The sequence below is a fragment of the Equus caballus genome, chromosome 4 (genome assembly GCF_041296265.1).
Source record: "Equus caballus isolate H_3958 breed thoroughbred chromosome 4, TB-T2T, whole genome shotgun sequence".
Classification (NCBI taxonomy): domain Eukaryota; kingdom Metazoa; phylum Chordata; class Mammalia; order Perissodactyla; family Equidae; genus Equus; species Equus caballus.
In genome coordinates this window covers 108,077,563-108,097,158 of record NC_091687.1, presented here as the reverse complement: position 1 = coordinate 108,097,158, position 19,596 = coordinate 108,077,563, and the positions used below count along the sequence as shown (strand labels likewise).

The window sequence follows — 19,596 nt, the reverse complement described above, 5'->3', positions numbered from 1 at the left end:
TAGAAAGACAGCAGGTAGGGTACTAGTATTTATATAGAATTTCATATGAGAAAGAAAAGGGCATATATTTTCTTTCAAAAGTTTAGTCTTTATCTAAAATTCTCTTAATTTTCTGAAAAACTTCTTACAGAAGTATAATACATATACAGCAAAATGCATTTATTATAGATGTACCTTTCTAAGAATGCTTCTAAGATCAATACTCATAAACTGAAATCAGATTAGGAAACAAATCATAAGAGCACCCCAGAAATTCCTTTCCTGCCTCCTTTTGGTGAGTACTCATGCCTCCCCAGAGGCAAGTGCTGTTATCGCTGCTAACACCGTAGACTGGGCTTGCCTGGTTTGTAGTCTGTGTAATTGGACTCATGAAGTAAGTATTGTTTTCTATCTGTCTTTTTCCATACGCCATTATACTTGTGAGATTTCATCCAAATTGTTGCTTACAATTGTTGTTGCTTGTAATTGTTGTTCATTAATTCTAATTTTTGTATACTATTTTGTTGTGAGAGAGTGGTTTATCCATTTTACTGTTGGGCATTTGAGGTCTTTTGAATTTGGGACTATTATTATGTTTTATGAATATTTCAGTATATTTCTTTTGGTAGGCATTGAAGATTAATATATCATGGAATTCTAATCCAAAAGTGGCTACCTTCTTTTCTTACAACCTAAGCGAAAGTGATTATGTAAACAGGACAAAATTCTCAGTATGTTCTTACAGTCAGTTAAAAGTGTCATTGTCTAGTTTTAAGTTGTACTCATTTTTATAATTTATAAGCTTTACTTTTATATATCAGAATAGTAGACATTTGTAATTCAAATTGCAGGATATTTTTTATTTTTATTTTTATTTATTTATTTTTTTTGAGGAAGATTAGCCCTGAGCTAACATCTGCCGCCAATCCTCTTTTTGCTGAGGAAGACTGGCCCTGAGCTAACATCCATTCCTATCTTCCTCTACTTTATATGTGGGACGCCTACCACATCATGGCTTGCCAAGTGGTGCCATGTCCACTTGCGGGATCTGAATGGTCGAACCCTGGGCTGCTGAAGCAGAACGTGAACTTAACCACTGCGCCACTGGGCCGGCCGCCAGGACATTTTTGAAAGAAATTTTTTGTCATTTGATATTTTTTGAGATGTGTGAGTTTTCACCAGGTAAAAGTTTAAAAGTTTTATGTAGTCAGATTTGTTCATGTTTTTATCATAGTTATGTTAAAGATTATGGCTATTAGGCAGCTGTTTGTTTAGGGCTTCTGATTCATGCACCTTGCTGTCAACTGGAGCGTTTACTATTTCCTTGACCCAGTAGGTAGAGGGCACATTTGTGGGCTTAGAATGCTTGGCTTAAGAAGGCTTATCTTAGGAAAGACTCTGAAGTTTTGCTTCTTCATTTCTAAAATGGAGTTTAAAGTATGTACCCTATTTACTTCATAGTATTGGGTGAGGAACATAGTGTGTAATGTAAGTATAATGTAAAAAAATTCTTAAAAATATAGTAATGATTTGGCAGAGACCAAACCATGGAGGGCCTTGAAATGCTCTGTTTGTTAGCTATTGCTGTCTAGCAAATTACCATAAATTTAATGGCTTAGAACAGCACCCATTTATTAGATGATACTTCTGTAGGTCAGAAGTTTGGGCAGACTCCACTGTGCTCTTTGTTTAGGATCTCACAAGGCTCAGATTAAGATGTCTGCCAGGCTGGGTGCTTATCGGGAGCCCTGCGGAAGAATCCTCTTCTAAGCTTATTAGGTGACGGCAGAATTCAGTTCTGTGCAGTGGTAGCACTGAGGTCCCCATTTCTTTATTGGTGTTGGGCTGGGGTTGCTCTCAGCTCCTAGGGGCTGCCCCCTAGTCCTTGTTTTTGCTTCCTTTTATCCTCAAAGACAACAATGATTTTTTAAAAAAATTTTCGTTTTTCTCCCAAAGCCCCCTAGTACCTAAGTGTGCATTTTTAGTTGTGGATCCTTCTAGTTGTGGCATATGGCATGCCGCCTCAGCATGGCTTGATGAGCAGTGCCATGTCCGCATCTGGGATCTGAACCAGCGAACCCCAGGCTGCCCACAAGCGGAACGTGCGGAACTTAATCGCTGCGCCACCGGGCCCGCCCCCTCCGCTTTCTATTTTCATTCCTTATTACTGCATTCTGGGAGAATTCCAGCCGACTAATAAGAAATTTTTGGTAATTATTAAAGACAGTTTCATGTATGGGAAACCTAATAATGTTTCATATTTCTTAGAGCACTTAGCCCACTGTCATAGTTAATACCCAATAAATACTTGATAATTAATTGAACGAACCTTGGAATATCCGTAAACTTTTGTTACCATTTCATAACTCATCTGTTACCTCAATCTCTGAAATTTTGTTGCTTCTGTTTTGCTCTCTGTTACAGATTTATTTTGAGAGATCGTTTCTTATTTTAGTCTAGTGAAATAAAAGTTTTGGAAGTTCCTCAGACTCATTCTTAGAGTTGACAATATGAATTCTCATTGAGAGTTTTTTGTTTTGAATGTGTTCTTGGGCTAATGTCAAAGGATCTTATAACACTTTTTTTCTTCCTTTCCTTCACTTTTTTTCTTTAATAATTAAAACAAGTAGGAAAAAATGCTATTTAGTAGTTTTAAATATTCAGGCAAATTGTTTAGTTGATAAACCATTTAAGAGCTATTTACCTTCCCTTCCTCTCCCTGATTTGTAATATGTGGTATATGAAAGTGCTGATGTTACAGAAGTTCCCCATAGAAATTTATTCTTTGATATTTTCTACAGTTTTACAAATGCTTTTTATTTGGTTCAAAAAGATATATTCCAGTCTGTATATAAAATACACATTTTCTTTCAATGCCAAGTGTCTGTCATTAGCTATGTAATTAGAACAGATGGCTGTGAAGCATTCATTTAAATGCGGTTAGTATTTTATTTTCCTTCCTTTACTCCCTGATATCTCTGTATGTTATTGTAAATTAGTATGTTGGATGCATTTCAGGACTTCTCATAGTAGTTTAGCTAATGTCATGTAATATTTTCCATTGCAAATGTGATTAAGAGAACATATTGATGTTTCTAAAATGATAGGGACATTGGGAAAAGGATCAATTTAAGTTATTTTGTTTCCTTATTATGCACTTAAATAAAAGTCATTATATTGTATTTGCCAAAATTATTTTTAGTGCTTCTGTGAAAGTTGACATATGCTGTAAAAATAAGTGTCTAAATTTTAACAGTTTAGCAGAAATTATTTTATGTTAATGAGTTAATATAAAAACTTCTCAGTGATTGATTAGACATATAAATGTACTTTCATCCCTCAACATTGTCTTGGCCTTCAGTAGCACAAAAGGATATCACGACTACCTGGATGTTATACATGTTGTCAATTCTGGGTTCTGTTAATATACTAAACATATTTAGGTACCTTGTGAATTTATAACATAAAAATCTATCCCATTTGCAAAAAGCTGGTCATTGCATTTTGTTACTGAAGAGAAGTAATGCTTTATTTCTTTTCTTCTGTCTTTTGTCCTTTTTTTTCCGTTTTTGAGGAAGATTAGCCCTAGCTAACACCTGCCAATCCTCCTCTTTTTTTCTGAGGAAGACTGGCCCTGAGCTAACATATGTGCCCATCTTCTTCTACTTTGGATGTGGGACGCCTACCACAGCATGGCTTGCCACTCAGTGCCATATCTGCACCTGGGATCTGAACTGGTGAACCCTGGGCTGCTGAAGCAGAACGTGCGCACTTAACTGCTGCACCACTGGGCCGGCCCCCTTCTTCTGTCTTTTTAATGCAGTAACACCCTTGAGTACAAAAAGAGAACTGAAATGTGTGTTAGTCTGTGGTTTTGTGGACATTATATAATATTAAAATGCCACAAATATAACTAGTGTTTGTGAATTACTTAGAAGCTCCAGTGTTCTGTTAACTGCACTCAAAATTTGTAGAAGACACACCAAGAGAACTAAGCTTCTTTATGTTGATTCACTGTAATGGACTGGTGGTTGTGAGGAGGAGTTTGATGGCATGTGACAGATTTGTAGATTTACATGTGAAATGTTGAAGTTAATTATAATTTAAAAACTGTTGTATTCTTGGATTGACTAGCAGAAGATGGAATCAGTATATTAGTATCTGAAGGTATTCCTATTAATATTAGCAACTCTCACTGTTACACGAGGCTCATTTTACCAGATTGTCCCATTTGGCTTCATTTGTTTCAGCTATGCTATTCCTGGCCACTCGTTCAAATGAGATTGCCAGAAGTGAAGTCTGTTTAGTGTATATAAATACGAACACCTGTTTATTGGGGTCTTTCTATGTCAGGCAGCACCATGGTGCTATGGATACAAAAATAGTTCAATCTGGTGCCTCTACTCAAGGATCTTGGACTAGAATGAAAAAAAGACAAATAAATAATTACTATGCAATGGCATAAATGCTAAAATAGAAGTATATACAAAATAGACAGCTAGGCATCTTCTGTAGAGAGAGAGATTTTATACTGTGTGATACAGGCCACCCAGCAAAGGCTGCACAAAGAGAATGATACCCAAAATGGACTTTGGAGGATAAGGAAGAGTTTATTAATCATCCTGAGGGACAGCTGAGTACGTAAGTGTAGCATTGTCGAGAATTCATACTGACATTTTACACATTTAGTCATCCTTGAGTTCCCCTGTGGTTCGTTTGGAGCTATTTCTTTGCTTGTAGCACTTGTTAAGAGAGTGGAGGCAGACTGGAATAGGAGGAGAAAAAGGAGATACTCAGATGACTTCATTTTTCCACACATCCCAGCTTTTATTAAGAAACTTGAAACCGTTTGCTACAGTGAAGTGTGTAGATTTATATGTGTGCCTTTAAACCTAGAGATGTCCCTCATTAATTTACTCTGTGATCCACTAGTTTACTTCATGTTGATTTTTTTAGATAGGGTGAGAAATAGTAAGAGATTTTGTAAATAGTGTATACTTATATTGTCTGTCTTGGTGGAATTTAAATACTGTTAACCCTCAAAAAAACTGCTTTTTAACAATATTACTACTTAAAAAAAATTGTGTGGTTTTGATGAAGTCCTCAGAAAAAAAGTGAATTGCTAACTTTCCAAACTTGAATGGAAGGATGAATCTGTATTATACCAAGTGCTGAACTGGGTATCTTAGTAGCTTTTATTATTTTTAACTGATCCGCGCTGAACTGGGTACCTTAGTAGCTTTTATTATTTTTAACTGATCCTTTATCTGGTATTCTGCAGGTTCAGATTGTTTTAGTAGTAATTTACAAAGATGTTTTTATAGCTTCCTAGCCCCGCCTTTGAATGTTCCTTTTCCAGGTTTTACAAAGCGCTTTCTTTCCCCTTTGCCCCCTTCAGCGATGTGCATTTTGTAAGCACCTTGGAGCCACTATCAAATGCTGTGAAGAGAAATGTACCCAGACGTACCATTATCCTTGTGCTGCTGGAGCCGGCACCTTCCAGGATTTCAGTCACTTCTTCCTTCTTTGTCCAGAACACATCGACCAAGCTCCTGAAAGATGTAAGTTCATACAGATATATTTTTGTACATTTATCACTGTATTTGCTTAAAGTTACAAACATTGTAACTTCCATAAATGTTATTCTACTTATATTAAAAGGTGATGTTACATGACCTTAGTAATCTGTAGGATCTTTGCCAGAGTTCCTTGCAGGGAGTCTGTTATCAACGATATCGTTGAAGTTAAATCCAAAAAGTTAGTTCCTCAAAAAGTCAAAGATAGTTTGCATGTTTTTTATTCTTATTTAAAAAAATTTTAAACCACTGTAGAAAGATAGAAATACTGAGTATATGATATTTTAATATGCACTATAAAGTAAGTCATTTAACAAGTTAAATGGGGGTGGGCCCTGTGGCCGAGTGGTTAAGTTCGTGCACTCCGCTTCAGTGGCCCAGGGTTTTGCCAGTTTGGATCCTGGACTCGGACATGGCACCGCTCATCAGGCCATGCTGAGGTGGCGTCCCACATGCTACAACTAGGACCCACAACTAAAAATATCCAACTAGGTATTGGGGGGATTTGGAGAGAAAAAGGAAAACAAAAAGATTGGCAACAGATGTTAGCTCAGGTGCCAATCTTAAAAAAAAAAAAAAAAAAGCTAAACAGTATTCAGTGTCATTTACACTAAAAAGACACCCAGTTGGAGAATTAGAAGATGAATTACTCAGGTGTTATTTCAGGATGTACATTAATAGGATCACCATATACTTTTGGAATTCTTGGAAATTGTATAGCCCTCGAAGTCATGACGGAAACTTCTGTTAGTGCTTCTTCTTGATTCACGTGTCTTGGTTATCTATAATCCTCAGTTGTGCTTTTTTTCTTTCTTTTCCAAACAATATTTTATAATTAGGTGAAAATGTTTAAGTGATGAAATTTATGTCATACAGAAAATTTTAACTTTTTCCTATCTTTATCGTTAAATAGGGATCTTACCTTTTTGTTACTACCGTCAGGCACCACATTGCTTGTTTCAGTCAACAACAGACCGCACATATGAGAGTGGTCCCATAAGATTAGTACCATAGAGCCTAGGTGTGTAGTAGGCTATACCATCTAGGTTTGTGTAAGTACATGCTATAATGTTCACACAATGACAAAATTGTCTAACAATGCATTTCTCAGAACGTATCCCCGTCTTTAAGTGACGTGTTTCTGTATATAGATTTCCTTTGAGCATGTATGCTTTGGCATCTTTTTCCTCCAATAAATTGAATTTCCAATCTTGTCAAATTTCTGTGATGCTTTATTCAGTCCTTTTGATGTCACCTCTTACTTACATAATTGTTAGCTTTTACCTGTTTCTTAGCAATGTTGATAAAGGCTTTTTTTCTGTCTTTTCCAGCTCTGTGAAACATAAATATAGCTACCTCAGACTTAAACTAATCTCAAATACTGTTGGGTTTCATAATCATTATTTTTTTATCTTTGCTCAGTACCATAATTTCATCTTCAGTTAAAATTATTTTGTTTTCGTGTATAATGATGTGTATATATATATACACTATATACTGCAGTGAAAAGTTGTCTTTAGGTAGCTGCCTTGCAGTATAAAAAACAAATCCCACGGGGCTGGCCCTGTGGCCGAGTGGTTGAATTCTCGCGCTCCGCTGCAGGCGGCCCAGTGTTTCGTTGGTTCGAATCCTGGGCGCGGACATGGCACTGCTCATTGAGCCACACTGGGGCAGCGTCCCACATGCCACAACTAGAAGGACCCACAATGAAGAATATACAACTATGTACAGGGGGGCTTTGGGGAGAGAAAAGGAAAAAACAAAAACAAAAACAAAAACAAAAACAAATCCCACAAGGCAATTCCTTGTAACAGCCCTCAAAATCAGCTAGTGGTATAGAACCAAAGCCCCATTGAGTAAATTCTGTTTCTTGGGAATCTTAAACAATGCAGTCTAAATACACAGCTTTCTGACCATCTGTTCTAACCCAAGGACATGGAGACTATTGCAGATAGAATGTACCACAATAATGTAATATTATTAATGTAATTATATTATAACATATTAATATTATAATATTAATGTAATTGTTAATTAACTATTAGAATAGTCTTCATTAAATCTTTCATAAGTATTTATAGCTGTCCTAATTGTGTGTCATAGCACAAGGAACTTTTTATGTTTTAAAAATCGGGATATCTTAAACGACAGCGTTATTATGAGGGTTAAATGACAATTAATGAAAATCATGTAGCATTGTACCTTGTATTCTGTCATTTGTCACTTAACAACTGGGTTATGTGCTGAGGAATACGTCATTAGGTGATTTTCTTGTCGTGTGAACATCATAGAGTGTACTTACACAAACTTAGATGGTATATAACCTACTATGCTTCTAGGCTCTATGGTACTAATGTTATGGGACCACTGTTGTGTATGAGGTCTGTCATTGACTGAAACATCATTATGCAGGCCATGACTGTATATTAATTGATTTATAACAATGTAATTATTTTAGCTCTTATCTAAATCTCAAGTTATATGTATACATTGAGTATAATACTTCATGCTGCTGGTTAAGTAGATAGTAATGTGCTGTGATAGTTAGCTGAGTAAGGTTGACATCTTTTTATGAAAGTTGAAAAAATCTGAACAAAAACACAGACCTCATTAGAAAGAAACCCTAGCAAAGAGAGCATCTGTGAACAAGGGCAAGATTTTCATTAGAAACAATTTTAGCGTGCTCTGTCATAGATAATTGCTGGTCATGGCTCCAACATTATTTTCATGTTGATGCAAGTGTATAGTAACCTGGTCTGGAAATTTTACAGTAAATATCCATCTAGGAGACATAGTCAGATATACTGTCTGAATAGTGTTTTGCCTCTCAGGGGAAGCTGAATGGCAGGGAGCCAACCATGCAAGATCAGATGAAAAAACATTCCAGTCATAGTGAACAACTACTGCACAGGCCTTGAGGAATGAGCTTTGCAAGATTGTGGGACAGATAGCTAGTCATTGTCCCTGGAACATAGTGTCTACTAGATGGATAGTAGAGACAACATCAAGGTGAACAAAGACTGGATCACGTAGGCCTTGTAAATGAGGGAAGAGGTTTGGATTTTATTCTGCCTGTAGTGAGAAGTCTTTGCAGGGTTGAAACCTTACCATTATGGGAATGCTGTATCTCTTAATCCATTCCCCTCCCCCAATATATTTACTTTCATTACTCAGCTTTAACTCCTTTTACTTCATTTAAGCTTTTACCATCAACCCCGTTTTCTGGGTTGTCTTTTTATCTCTTGACACCAGGTCCTGCTGCTTTTCTGTTACTCTAAATTCTGTCAGCCCCCTGGCCTGCCTTTCTTACCTACCTGCCTACTATATGGGCCAGCCTCTCTGGACAACATCCATGCCTTTCTTTTTCTTTCTAGAGATTCCATTTGATAGGCAAATCACCCAGCACAGTGTCTTGCCAATAATGAAAACACAGATGATAGGTACTGTGATGTTGATGGAAGTTACAAAGCTGTGTGATTTAGTCCTTCTGAAATTGACGTTGTCCAACAACAGTCTGACTTTCCTTGCTCTTCACCAGTGCTTTCATTCTTACGTGCTATGTGAATTTTCTTAAGTAGTAGTGTCACCTTGCAACTTGACCAAGTGTAAGGATCTGTGATATGCTTCCTTCTAATTTAAGCTCACTGTTTTTGTCTTTCCCTCCATCTCTTCTCTTGTCACAGCTGTCACTTAGGAAGTGACCTTGTCCAAAGCTTATTTTTCTATTTCTCCTGCTCTCTTCTTGCTCCTCCTACATCATTTAGCTTTTTTATTCTGTGCCTCTGCTGGCACTTTCCTTTCTACTTTTTTTTACATACTCAGATATTCTTCACCTTCTTTGCCCTTCCATTGGGAGTCAATATTGAGATTAGTAGTGACGAGCATGGACTTTGGAACCAAATTGTCCTGGATTTGGCACCTGTCCTCTCAGATTATCTTTAGCTTTGGTCTTTCACTCAATCTCTTTTGCTTTTCCAACTGCTTAAAGAAAAAATTCACTTAATTGTTTAATTATTGTTTCAAGCTGAATGTCTCTGTGGCTTGCACATGTTATGTATGTATATCTACATATGCTTATCCCTGACATGACACTTAAGCTGTCCAGTAATAGCATCTTAGGTGTGACCTGCAAAAGGCTGTTTTAGTATTTCTACATCTGTCTTCTCCGTGTTTGGGGATATGGTTGGAAGCAACCTTGTTTCTTTATGTAGTACTTTTTTCTTTGATTATTTTTACGTAATGCATAGTAAATGTTTTTGGACCAAATGTATCATGTGGATGTTTTTCTTTGCCTAATTTATTACGAGTGATCCATACTAATCAAACAACATGTTGGTATTGTCATTAAAGAATTGCTGGAAACTGTCGTAGAATAAAAAGTAATCTCTGCCATAGTGATAGACACAGTTCCGTAGTCACAGATTGGGCTTTGCGGTATAGAGCAGTGCTGTGCAATAGAAGTATGATGTGAGCAACAGAAGTAATTTTAATTTTTCTAGTAGTCATGTTAAAGTAAAAAAATGTAAAATTAATTTAAAAAATATTTATTTAACCCATTATATCCAAAATATTAACATTTCAACATGTAGTTAATAAAAAATCTTTGAATATTTGACATTATTTTTTTCCTAGTAAGTCTTTGGAATTTGGGGTGCATTTTATACATACAGCACATCTCAATTTGGACTAATCATATTTTCAGTGTTCAAAAGCCACTAGTGTGGCTAGTAGCTGCCATGGCAAGCTGAAGTGTCAAGAGTAGAAAACTGTGGAAAGTTTCACAGAAGCGTTTTCAACAGTGTTCTGGCAAATTACAGTAGAAAGATGAACCGAGTGTCTAATAATGAGTTCAGTATTTGCCCCAGTTTCTCTAAGTTTTGAAAAATCAAGGATTAGTTTTTAAATGTGCATAGCTTGAATGAGTATTAAGTAAATATAGTTCAAAAATGATCTAATTTATGACATATCCATTTTTAAATGAATGATTTATTTTAAATGCCTATCAATTAGGAAGCCATTTTAAAGTGATTTTAGAAGTAAGTCTTTCATTTAAGATATGTTTAATAAGACTTGATTTGTACTAGACAATTGAGGATACAAAGCTGAAAAAGACAAGGTGTCCCTATCCTTCAAGGGTTTACAGTATTGTGTTACAATTAATTGATTATATAACGTTTTCTTCTAAGCATATGGAAAAAGGAATATTCAACAACTAAAGGGGTATTTACTTGTGGCAACATTAGATATTCGGGGAATGTGTTTCAGCAGTTTTGAAGGCCTCTTTGGAAAGGGCTCAAAGCACAACAAAGGAACAAAATTTTAAGCAGAGGGAACAGAGTGTGTCCATGCATGCAGGCATTGAATAGCGTGTTGTGTTGTGTGCACAGCAAACTTCTTGATACGAACAGGAAATTGTGAGTGGTTCTGAGATTCAGTTGGAAAGGGAGGCAAGGGCCTTTAGGGGTTTTCTTTTTGCCTCATACTAGAAAATTTGATTTTTTTCTTTTAGGTGAAAAGGGAGGTACTGATGAAGTTTTAATTTAAGCTGGGCAGGACAGTTAGATTCACAATTTTGAAAAATTGCTCTGTACGTGTAGAAGATGATTTAGGAAGGAGATCAGAACCATAAGCAGGGACTGCATTCAGAAGATACTGCAGTTGCCAAGACTAAGTGTGGTGGACTGAACTGCACAAATGGAAGGAAGAGGGATGTATAGAAAGTTTACTCAATAAGAATTGGTGTCTGGTTGGCCTTGGGTCAGGGAAGAGCTAAGAGTCAACAGTGATACTAAAGTTTCTGCCTTTACCCAGCTGGTTGAGAAAAAAGGGAGAGGTTTAGGTTTAACAAACAGTTCTATTTTAGAGGTGTTGAGTTGGAATATTTTTAGAACATCTGGCTATTGAGGTCCACTAAGACTTGAAAGTAATGTTTTGTGGTTTAGAAGGAAGTTTTGGGCTGGTGATACAGATTTGGGAATTGTGGTGGTATTTTATGACATGGGATCACAAAGAGAAACCATGAGGAGTTAGAAAAGAAGGAACAGGACAAAATCCTAAGAGACTCCAGCGTTTAGAGGGATTGTGGAGGCACAAAAGCTAACACAATTTAAAACAGTCCCAAGATAATTGGCTAATCAAACTCGTTGAGAACATAAGCCTCAGATAGAGGCATATTTCTATAGATCATCCAATTGGTATGACTTTAGAATATAGTATTTTCCTTCTTATATTATAATATGCATGAATTTGGCAAGGCAGTTTATTCTTAGTTTTATTTTTTGTTTTAGATGATAAAAGAACTGTTAAAAAGTGCTGTTTCTATCCACATTTAGGGATAGATGGTGTCCATAATTATGTAGATTTTAATGCTTTTTTACTACTGGCAGTTGATATAGGTGAATGCAGAATTAGTATATGAAGTATTGTATTTGTGTATGAATATGTAGCTTCTAGCTTTAACATTCTCCCTCATGTGATATCTTCCAGTGTTAAAAAACCCTTATTTGATGTAAATAAAAATTAGCCTGTTTATGCTTAAGAAGCATCTTAATCTAATTGATATTAACATTTCTTAATTTTTCCTCTTATCTGATTTCATTATTTCAAAACATATTTAACATCCAAATAAAATGTTTACTTTTGTATTGCAAAGCGTCTCTCAGTTGTTATTTTCCTGTTTGGTTCTTTTCAGCAAGGATATGCTGAGCATTAACTAGGTGCCCTGCATTATCATTGGTATTAGGGATATAAAATTAAATAAGAACTGCTGTGGTCTCAAGTAGATGTAGGCACAGATAATTGCAAAACTATATGATGAAATTTAATGTGATTAAATTTAGATGAAGTATATTACAGTGTTTTTATTGAGACCTTATTCTGATTGGATATCAATGTGGATAACTTCGTGTCTGAAAGATTTATCATGCAGATTCCCTTCAAGTGATTTTTAAACTGTAAAGTCAGAAAAATATTAAATTCTTATACAACGATTTCATGTTTTACTGTTAATTATAGCAAAGGAAGATGCAAACTGTGCAGTGTGCGACAGCCCGGGAGACCTCTTAGATCAGTTCTTTTGTACTACTTGTGGTCAGCACTATCATGGAATGTGCCTGGATATAGCGGTTACTCCATTAAAACGGGCAGGTTGGCAATGTCCTGAGTGCAAAGTGTGCCAGAACTGCAAGTAAGTTTTAATTTCAACTCAAAGGTGTGTATTGAGTTTGAGAGACCCTATTATTAGGTCCTAAAGGTTTGTGTAATATGATAAAGGTTCATACTGCAGCTGTATTCACTCGCACTGACTTCAATTAAAAAAAGATTATTAGATACTTATTAACATTTATATTACTTTGAAACACGTCTAAACAAAAATTAATTTTAATAATTTAAATTCCTCTGGTTGCCTGAAAAGCTAACTTAAATTTGCCAACAATTTTTAAATGAATGATATTAATAATTTAAAATAAGTAAACATTAGAAAAATAATGCAGCTTTTTTTGAGGGAGACTGGGGGCGAGTGTTAATAGGAGAATAAACCTCTAACTACGGAAAGGGGTTATTAGAGTGAGCCGAAGAACTGGTGATATGTTTGAATTTCCACTCAGGAAGAACAATTTATACTAAGAATACTGTTTTTAAAAAATGTTTATATCTATCTGAAAGAAAGTCACCTTTGATAGATCTTTGTCACCATAATACTGAAACAAAGTATTGTATGGCATTGAAACATTTGTAATGGGGTTATCTTCTCCTATTTGTGTATTCCATCTTTTGGTCATTTCTCTAGTCTTTTCTGTGATTTTTTTTTTTCTTCATGCTATTAATTAGCATGATAATTTGGGACTATTACCTGCATCTACATTAGTCTTCAAATTGTTTACAAGCTCAGGACAGAAATTATGCCCAACAGTGTCATGATCAGTCTGTTTTATTGGTAATTTAATTTGATAATAATCATCAATATCTTAGAATTATGTGGAATAAATAGGACCGTATGCTTTTATATTTTTGTAAGAATTAAGGAAAATACCAGTAAACATTTATTTGATACCCTGTATCTGTGCTTACTTTCTTGGTAAGGAATAAGAGAACTTGAAGAGTGTTTTTCTTCCAAGATCTTTCCATGTAGCTAAAGTGATAAAATATGCAATTTTGTATGTAAAATTTGTTAAACTGCATAAGAAATAACTGGAGGCCAACTAACCCATCTTCCTTTTTACTTGTGTTTACCCCAGGTTTTACTCGGCAGTTCCTCTCTTAGCTCTGCTTGCATCGCCCAGTTTTTCTTTCCCCTCCTCTTGAATTAAATTCTTAGTATCTGCGAGTGGTTAATAGCCCACAATCAAGGCAGAGAGATCATGCTGTAGGGCGGGGGCCACATCTTTGGGGCAGAAGAGTGTTCAGGGAAAGATTTTAGGTTTTCGACTACAATTCTTAATAATTATGACAAGATTATTATTCTTACACGTACTTAGCACTTACTGTTTAATGGATATTATAAGCTCTTCAACCAGAATTAGAATTCTCACCGTAATCTTTGATTATAATTCACATTATAAATCTGAAACTAAGAGGACTGAAGTCTAAGGTAGTCAGGAGTCACGTAGCTAGAAAAAGAGCAGTCTGAATACAAATACAGGTCTGATGCCACATTTGATCCCCTTTTTATTATATGATGTCTTTCCAGTACACTGTGCCAAGATTTGTTCCTTTCCATGTAGCATCACCTATCAGTTATAGCATTTCCCCCAAGAAAGGATGGGTATGAGATGTTTAAAAAGTGAAGAATCAGAGTCATTCATCTTGTCTTAACCCCTCCTCCTTTGCAGGAATCCTAAAATGACTAAACGATGTTCACCATAGGTGAGCGTTCACTAAGGATAATTCCTTAGGGACCTTTGGGTGTCTCTCTCATCCTCTAGGGGATTACCTCTATCATTATCTGTGTGTAGACAAAACAGACACTGAGGTATTTATGAACTGGGCAGTTCCCAGGACTGATTCTTTTCATGATTACTTATGTTGCAAACATAAGTTTAAAGATAAGGCATCATTAATGCTATCTTATTTTTTAGACAATCGGGAGAAGATAGCAAGATGCTAGTGTGTGATACGTGTGACAAAGGGTATCATACTTTTTGTCTTCAACCAGTTATGAAATCAGTACCAACCAATGGCTGGAAATGCAAAGTAAGTTGTTTATTTTTTTAAGAAAAATATCATCACCTGTATGTTTTTTATATAGAGCAGACAAATTGGATACCTATTCAGATCTATACATTACCATCAACTTTTTTAAAAAAACAGCTTTATTGATGTATAATTGGTATACACTAAACTGCACATATTTAAAGTCTGTAATTTAATTTGACACATGTATTCACTCAGGAAACCATCATCACATTCAAAACAATGGACATATTCATCACCCTGGCAGTCTGCTGGTGCCCCTGGGGAACCCTCCTTGCCCGCTGCTCGCCTGCTCCTCCCCCAGTCTTCCAGGCAGTCTGCTTCCCCGCACGTGCATCAGTTTGCATATTCTAGAATTTTCTATAAATGATGTCACATAGTATATACTTCTCATATTGGTCTCGCTTTTTAAACTCAGCGTAATTATTTGGAGACTCACCTATTTTGTTGTGGGTACCTGTAGTGATTCCTTTTTATTGCTGAGTAGTGGAGATACCACAGTTTATTGAATCACCTGTGGGTGAACTTTTGGGTTCTTTACAGTTTTAGGCTGTTATTAAAAAATGCTGCTAGAAACTGTTAACTAATATATGTATAGTGCTGTATGGCTTAGATGTTGTTTTTAAATGATTTATCTTTAATCTTTCCAGAAACTCTCTGAAATAGGTAGTATTCCCCTGTGAGGACACTGAAACACAGAGATATATTTTTAAATCCATTAATTTAAAATCCAGAGATGAAATACATTACATTTTGATTGATTGAATTTAGGTGATTTAATGGTGATTTTATATGTACGTATATTTATGTGTGTGTGTATTTATGTTTATATTATATTAAATATTTGGAGTCACATTGTATTTGCACATGTATTATGTATATTGTACCTCCCCTGTGGTAGTTTTAGTAAGTGATTATTGACATTTATTTTTTAGATGCTGTTTAAAGTTTCTCTTGGTTTTGAGAGAGATGATCTATAGATATTTTTCCACTTTTTCATTGCTTAAGATATCAATCTTTCTGTTTGGTGGGACACTTTTAAGATGTATTTCCAGTTATTTTTTTATCTTTTCTGGGTATTTTAGTCAATGATTCTCCCTTCTTCCATTTATTTTGGTATTTGCATCTTTATGAACCTGAGGTGTTCCTTGCTGGTCTCTTTAAGCTTCCTGAGGAACTTACTGAGGCTCTGTCGTCTGTATCTCTAAACCCTGTAGTTTGGCTGGCAACTCTACCTTCTGGGCAGAGTCAGTATAGTAAGTACCAGGTAAACAACAACAAATTTTAGAATTATTTGTCCATGGAAACATCAAATATTTAAATCTTAAAATGATAGTAGAAGGTAAGAATAACTCGTTTACCTTTAATTCTCAAATGACTCAGTGGAATTTTTTTCTATTTACAAACAATATTTACTATGACCTTTCTTTGAATGTTCTCTAGAATGAATCAATCATAAAAATAGTTCATGTGATTCTTTTGAAATCTACATAGGTAAACTAACAAATTGTAGATTGATAGCTGGTGAGAACTTAGTGGTTAAGTAAATTGTCCATGTTTACTTATTTGTAGAAGCAGAATAGGGACAAAAACTCGGGTTTCCTGTCTTATAATGTAATGTTTATCTAATACATCACGCTCTCTCCCTGTGCTGTCATGCTGTACTTAACTTGAGTAACAGGGCTTTTCTCCCTAGACTAATTTAAGAAATATTTACTGATCTAATTTTCATTTCATATTAGATTGTATGTGCTAAGAAACTAAAGACTCTAGATCCATAGGCCATCTCTACACATTCCCCAGGTTATTTTTTTATTATAATCTTAATTTTATAGAACAGACATGAAGGGAGGCATAAACTTCATCTACAGTAGTTACACTGGCTTTTTAAAAATAAAACTAAATAGAATTTATAAAGTAAATATTAATCTAACAAATAATTTTGCTTTGAAACTAAATTGCCAACACTGTGTTTACTGGAAAGATATTTTCGCAGGTTCAGTTCAGTTCAGTGTGTAAGCTTTTTCTTTGGCTTTAATAATGTTGATACAGAGAATGCCCTTTGTGTAAATAAGTATTTGTATAAAAATAGTACTGATAATGCCATGACCATGTTTACTAGTTGAGTAATCAGACCTCAGAGTTTCAACAAGCAGTCCTTGAAGATTCGATGTAATGAAGTGTCACTTAGTAACTCTAGAAGGCTTTTTGTACACAGGTGCACCATTGTGGCACAGTTGACATCTGTAATAAGTGCTGTATCAATCCAATTATTTCTAAAATACGGAACAGAAGTTCCTCACTGTGTTACTGGTCTGCTGTGCAGTGAACTGTTGTTAGTTGTTGTGTGTGGAGATGAGAGTCCTGTGCTTGCTTTGTGGGTGCAGCTGCTGACTGCTGCGGTGCATATCCCTGTGCCATCCAGACATCTCGTTCTTCTGACCACGATTTTACCATGTAAAATATTGCATCTCACCGATGTCTTTGACAGCACTTGGGACTAAAAATAATAAACACAATGCTGAATGCAGGTATTAAAAACTGCATTATGGCATCCTTGAAGGCCAGTTAAATTGTATATTAATTTTTTTCGGTTAGCATTTCTATGAACACATCTTTGGTCCCCTGCATCCTCACATTCTTGTCCCATTGGCACAGAAACGCGCCGCTGGTCCCTCTGCTCTGGCCCTTCTATTTGCCACCTGGTGTGTCGCGTTCTCGCCTTCTTCTGGGGCCGCCTTCCGGAGGGGTGGAGTGGAGATGGTCCCTGGAATCCGAGGCGCGCAGCAGCCTCCCGGCGGAGGCCTCCCGGCCTGCTGTGGGGCTGCTGGGCTCGCAGCCTGCGAGGTGGTGGCCGCCCGAGGCTTCTTCCTGGAGCTGGAAAAGCGTGGCGGCCTGCGCAAGGGAGGCGTGGGCCGGGGGTGAGGCGGCGGGGCTCGTTTGCCCTCTAGGGAGGGTCCTGGAAATGGGCGCGGTCTCACCGGGAGGTCCCCAGGGATGTGGTTCCGCAGATAGGGTGGCAGGAGACGCGGAGGGAGCCGAGCACCTGCGCCCCGCCCCAGGTGAGGCGCGGCACCTGGTTCTAGGGCGGCGGGCGGTGAGTCCTGTCCCGCCGCGGCCCGAGGGTGGGTCAGCGAGGGGAGGGGCCTCCCCCGGAACGGAGCGCCCGCGGGTAACTGCCCTCAGGTTGGCGGCGGGGGAGGAGGGGCCTGGGGCTGTGTGGGAGCTGCGGCCGGCCTCTCGCCGGTTCCCGTTCCTTCCCGTCCGCGGGACGAGGTGGTTTCGCCTGTTCTCACTTAGCTTGATTATTGGGCTAAGGAAAAAACCTGCCGTCGGACAGATTTGTATGTTTATACCACTTTTATCTCTACTACCATGCTTCTTACTTGCGTTTTTACTTTTCTGAAATAGGAAGTTGAATTTGTAATTCGTTTTCTTTACTTTCCTAAGGGAAAAAGGGGTATTTAAGACTATAAATTTACCTTTGATTATAGCATTGGCTGTACCCAAATTTGTTGTATTTGTAACTTTATATCTGTGTACGTCTGACCTGATAACTTTATCTTTCTTTTTTAGGTTGTGCTTAAGCAGTTTCTGCTTTAATTGTATTTAATCAGATGGTTTAATCAATGTAGTTTTCTTTTAAAAATATTTTGATACTGAAATAGTGAGTTTTTAAAGTGTAGTGTTTGTGTTTAGTTAGTTAGATGAAGTCCTTTTTCCTTATTTTTTGACAAGTTGATTCAACAACGTATTGGAATGTAGATAAAAATTGACCTCTGTAATTTTTCATATCAATTTCTGCTTGTATTTTACTTGCCGTTTTTCTTTTGTCTGTTTTTTACAAAACTGATTTTGTGGCTGTTATTTAGCAAGTAGGTCAGGCCAGCGTTGATGTATTGTGCCTTTTATCAATGTAAAACCATGCTCTTTATCCTGTGTATTGCTTTTTTGTTTGTTTGTTTTAACCAGATATTTTGTTTTGCCTGACAATGTGGCCATGTGGCCACAAGAGGTTTTAGTTTACCAGTTGAATGTGATCTTTTCAAATCTTTTTATTTTGGATCCTTCTGTCATTTTAAATGTATCTTTTGAAAGGTTTAATAGAGTTAACTGTTTAAATTGATGGTAGTACTTGAAATGCTTGGCTATTTTAAGAGAAACTTGCTCTTTTGACTTCCTTTTTGTTTTTCTCTTCCTTTTATTTTCTGCACTGATTTGCAATTCAGAGTCTTATGAATGTTGTTATAAATACTGAAAATATAAATGTTTCTTATCCCATTTCCCATCGAAAATGAAGAAATGAGAAATTTTCCTTTTCCTTTCTCCTAAGTTAATCTGAACTATAAACCTTGTCACTTTTTCTTTGCAAAGAATTACTTCCTCTGTAAATTCCAATCTCATTTCAACCCCAATCTTTTGGACTTTTGTAAATTATCTGAAATTCTATGCATCTGAAAGTGACTGTTGCCTTCAGACTACCACAAGGACTTGGTTTGGTATAGTTTAGCATTATGACTTTTTAATACTCTAACAGATTTTTTTTTTTTTTACCCCCAGAGTCTTCCCAGCTTGTGGTACCACAGAAGAGAAAATCTTTCTTTTCTTTTTTTCATGGTTTACTTAGTTAAAATCCTTTTTTCTGCTTGAAAGCTTTGGGATCTTTATTTCTGTCTGTTCTCTGGATCTGCTTCCAGGATGTATCTGTAGTGTTCTCCAGAACACAGTGGTCACTGTCAGTCTCCAGTTGGGCTCATGGAAAGGTCCAGAGAAGTGTTGGTTTAAGTTTGCCTCTTTTCTTTTTTAAATAACTACCTTCTTTACAGTCTCTTTAATAATCTTTAGTAAT

The 19,596-nt window shown here is 36.5% G+C and overlaps 1 protein-coding gene across 30 annotated transcripts in view; it reads left to right on the top strand.

The window, feature by feature from the left end:
• The window catches only part of KMT2C (lysine methyltransferase 2C), a 269,112-nt gene that overhangs the window by 128,538 nt on the left and 120,978 nt on the right, over window positions 1-19,596 (top strand). For 28 of the 30 annotated variants that reach the window (XM_070265295.1, XM_070265289.1, XM_070265285.1 and 25 more), the window contains exons 7-9: window positions 5,378-5,540; window positions 12,570-12,741; window positions 14,633-14,747. In XM_070265295.1, the coding sequence (XP_070121396.1) occupies window positions 5,378-5,540; window positions 12,570-12,741; window positions 14,633-14,747 (450 nt within the window). The remainder of the gene's footprint in view (window positions 1-5,377; window positions 5,541-12,569; window positions 12,742-14,632; window positions 14,748-19,596) is intronic. The other 2 variants (XM_070265301.1, XM_070265302.1) reach the window with 1 other exon arrangement.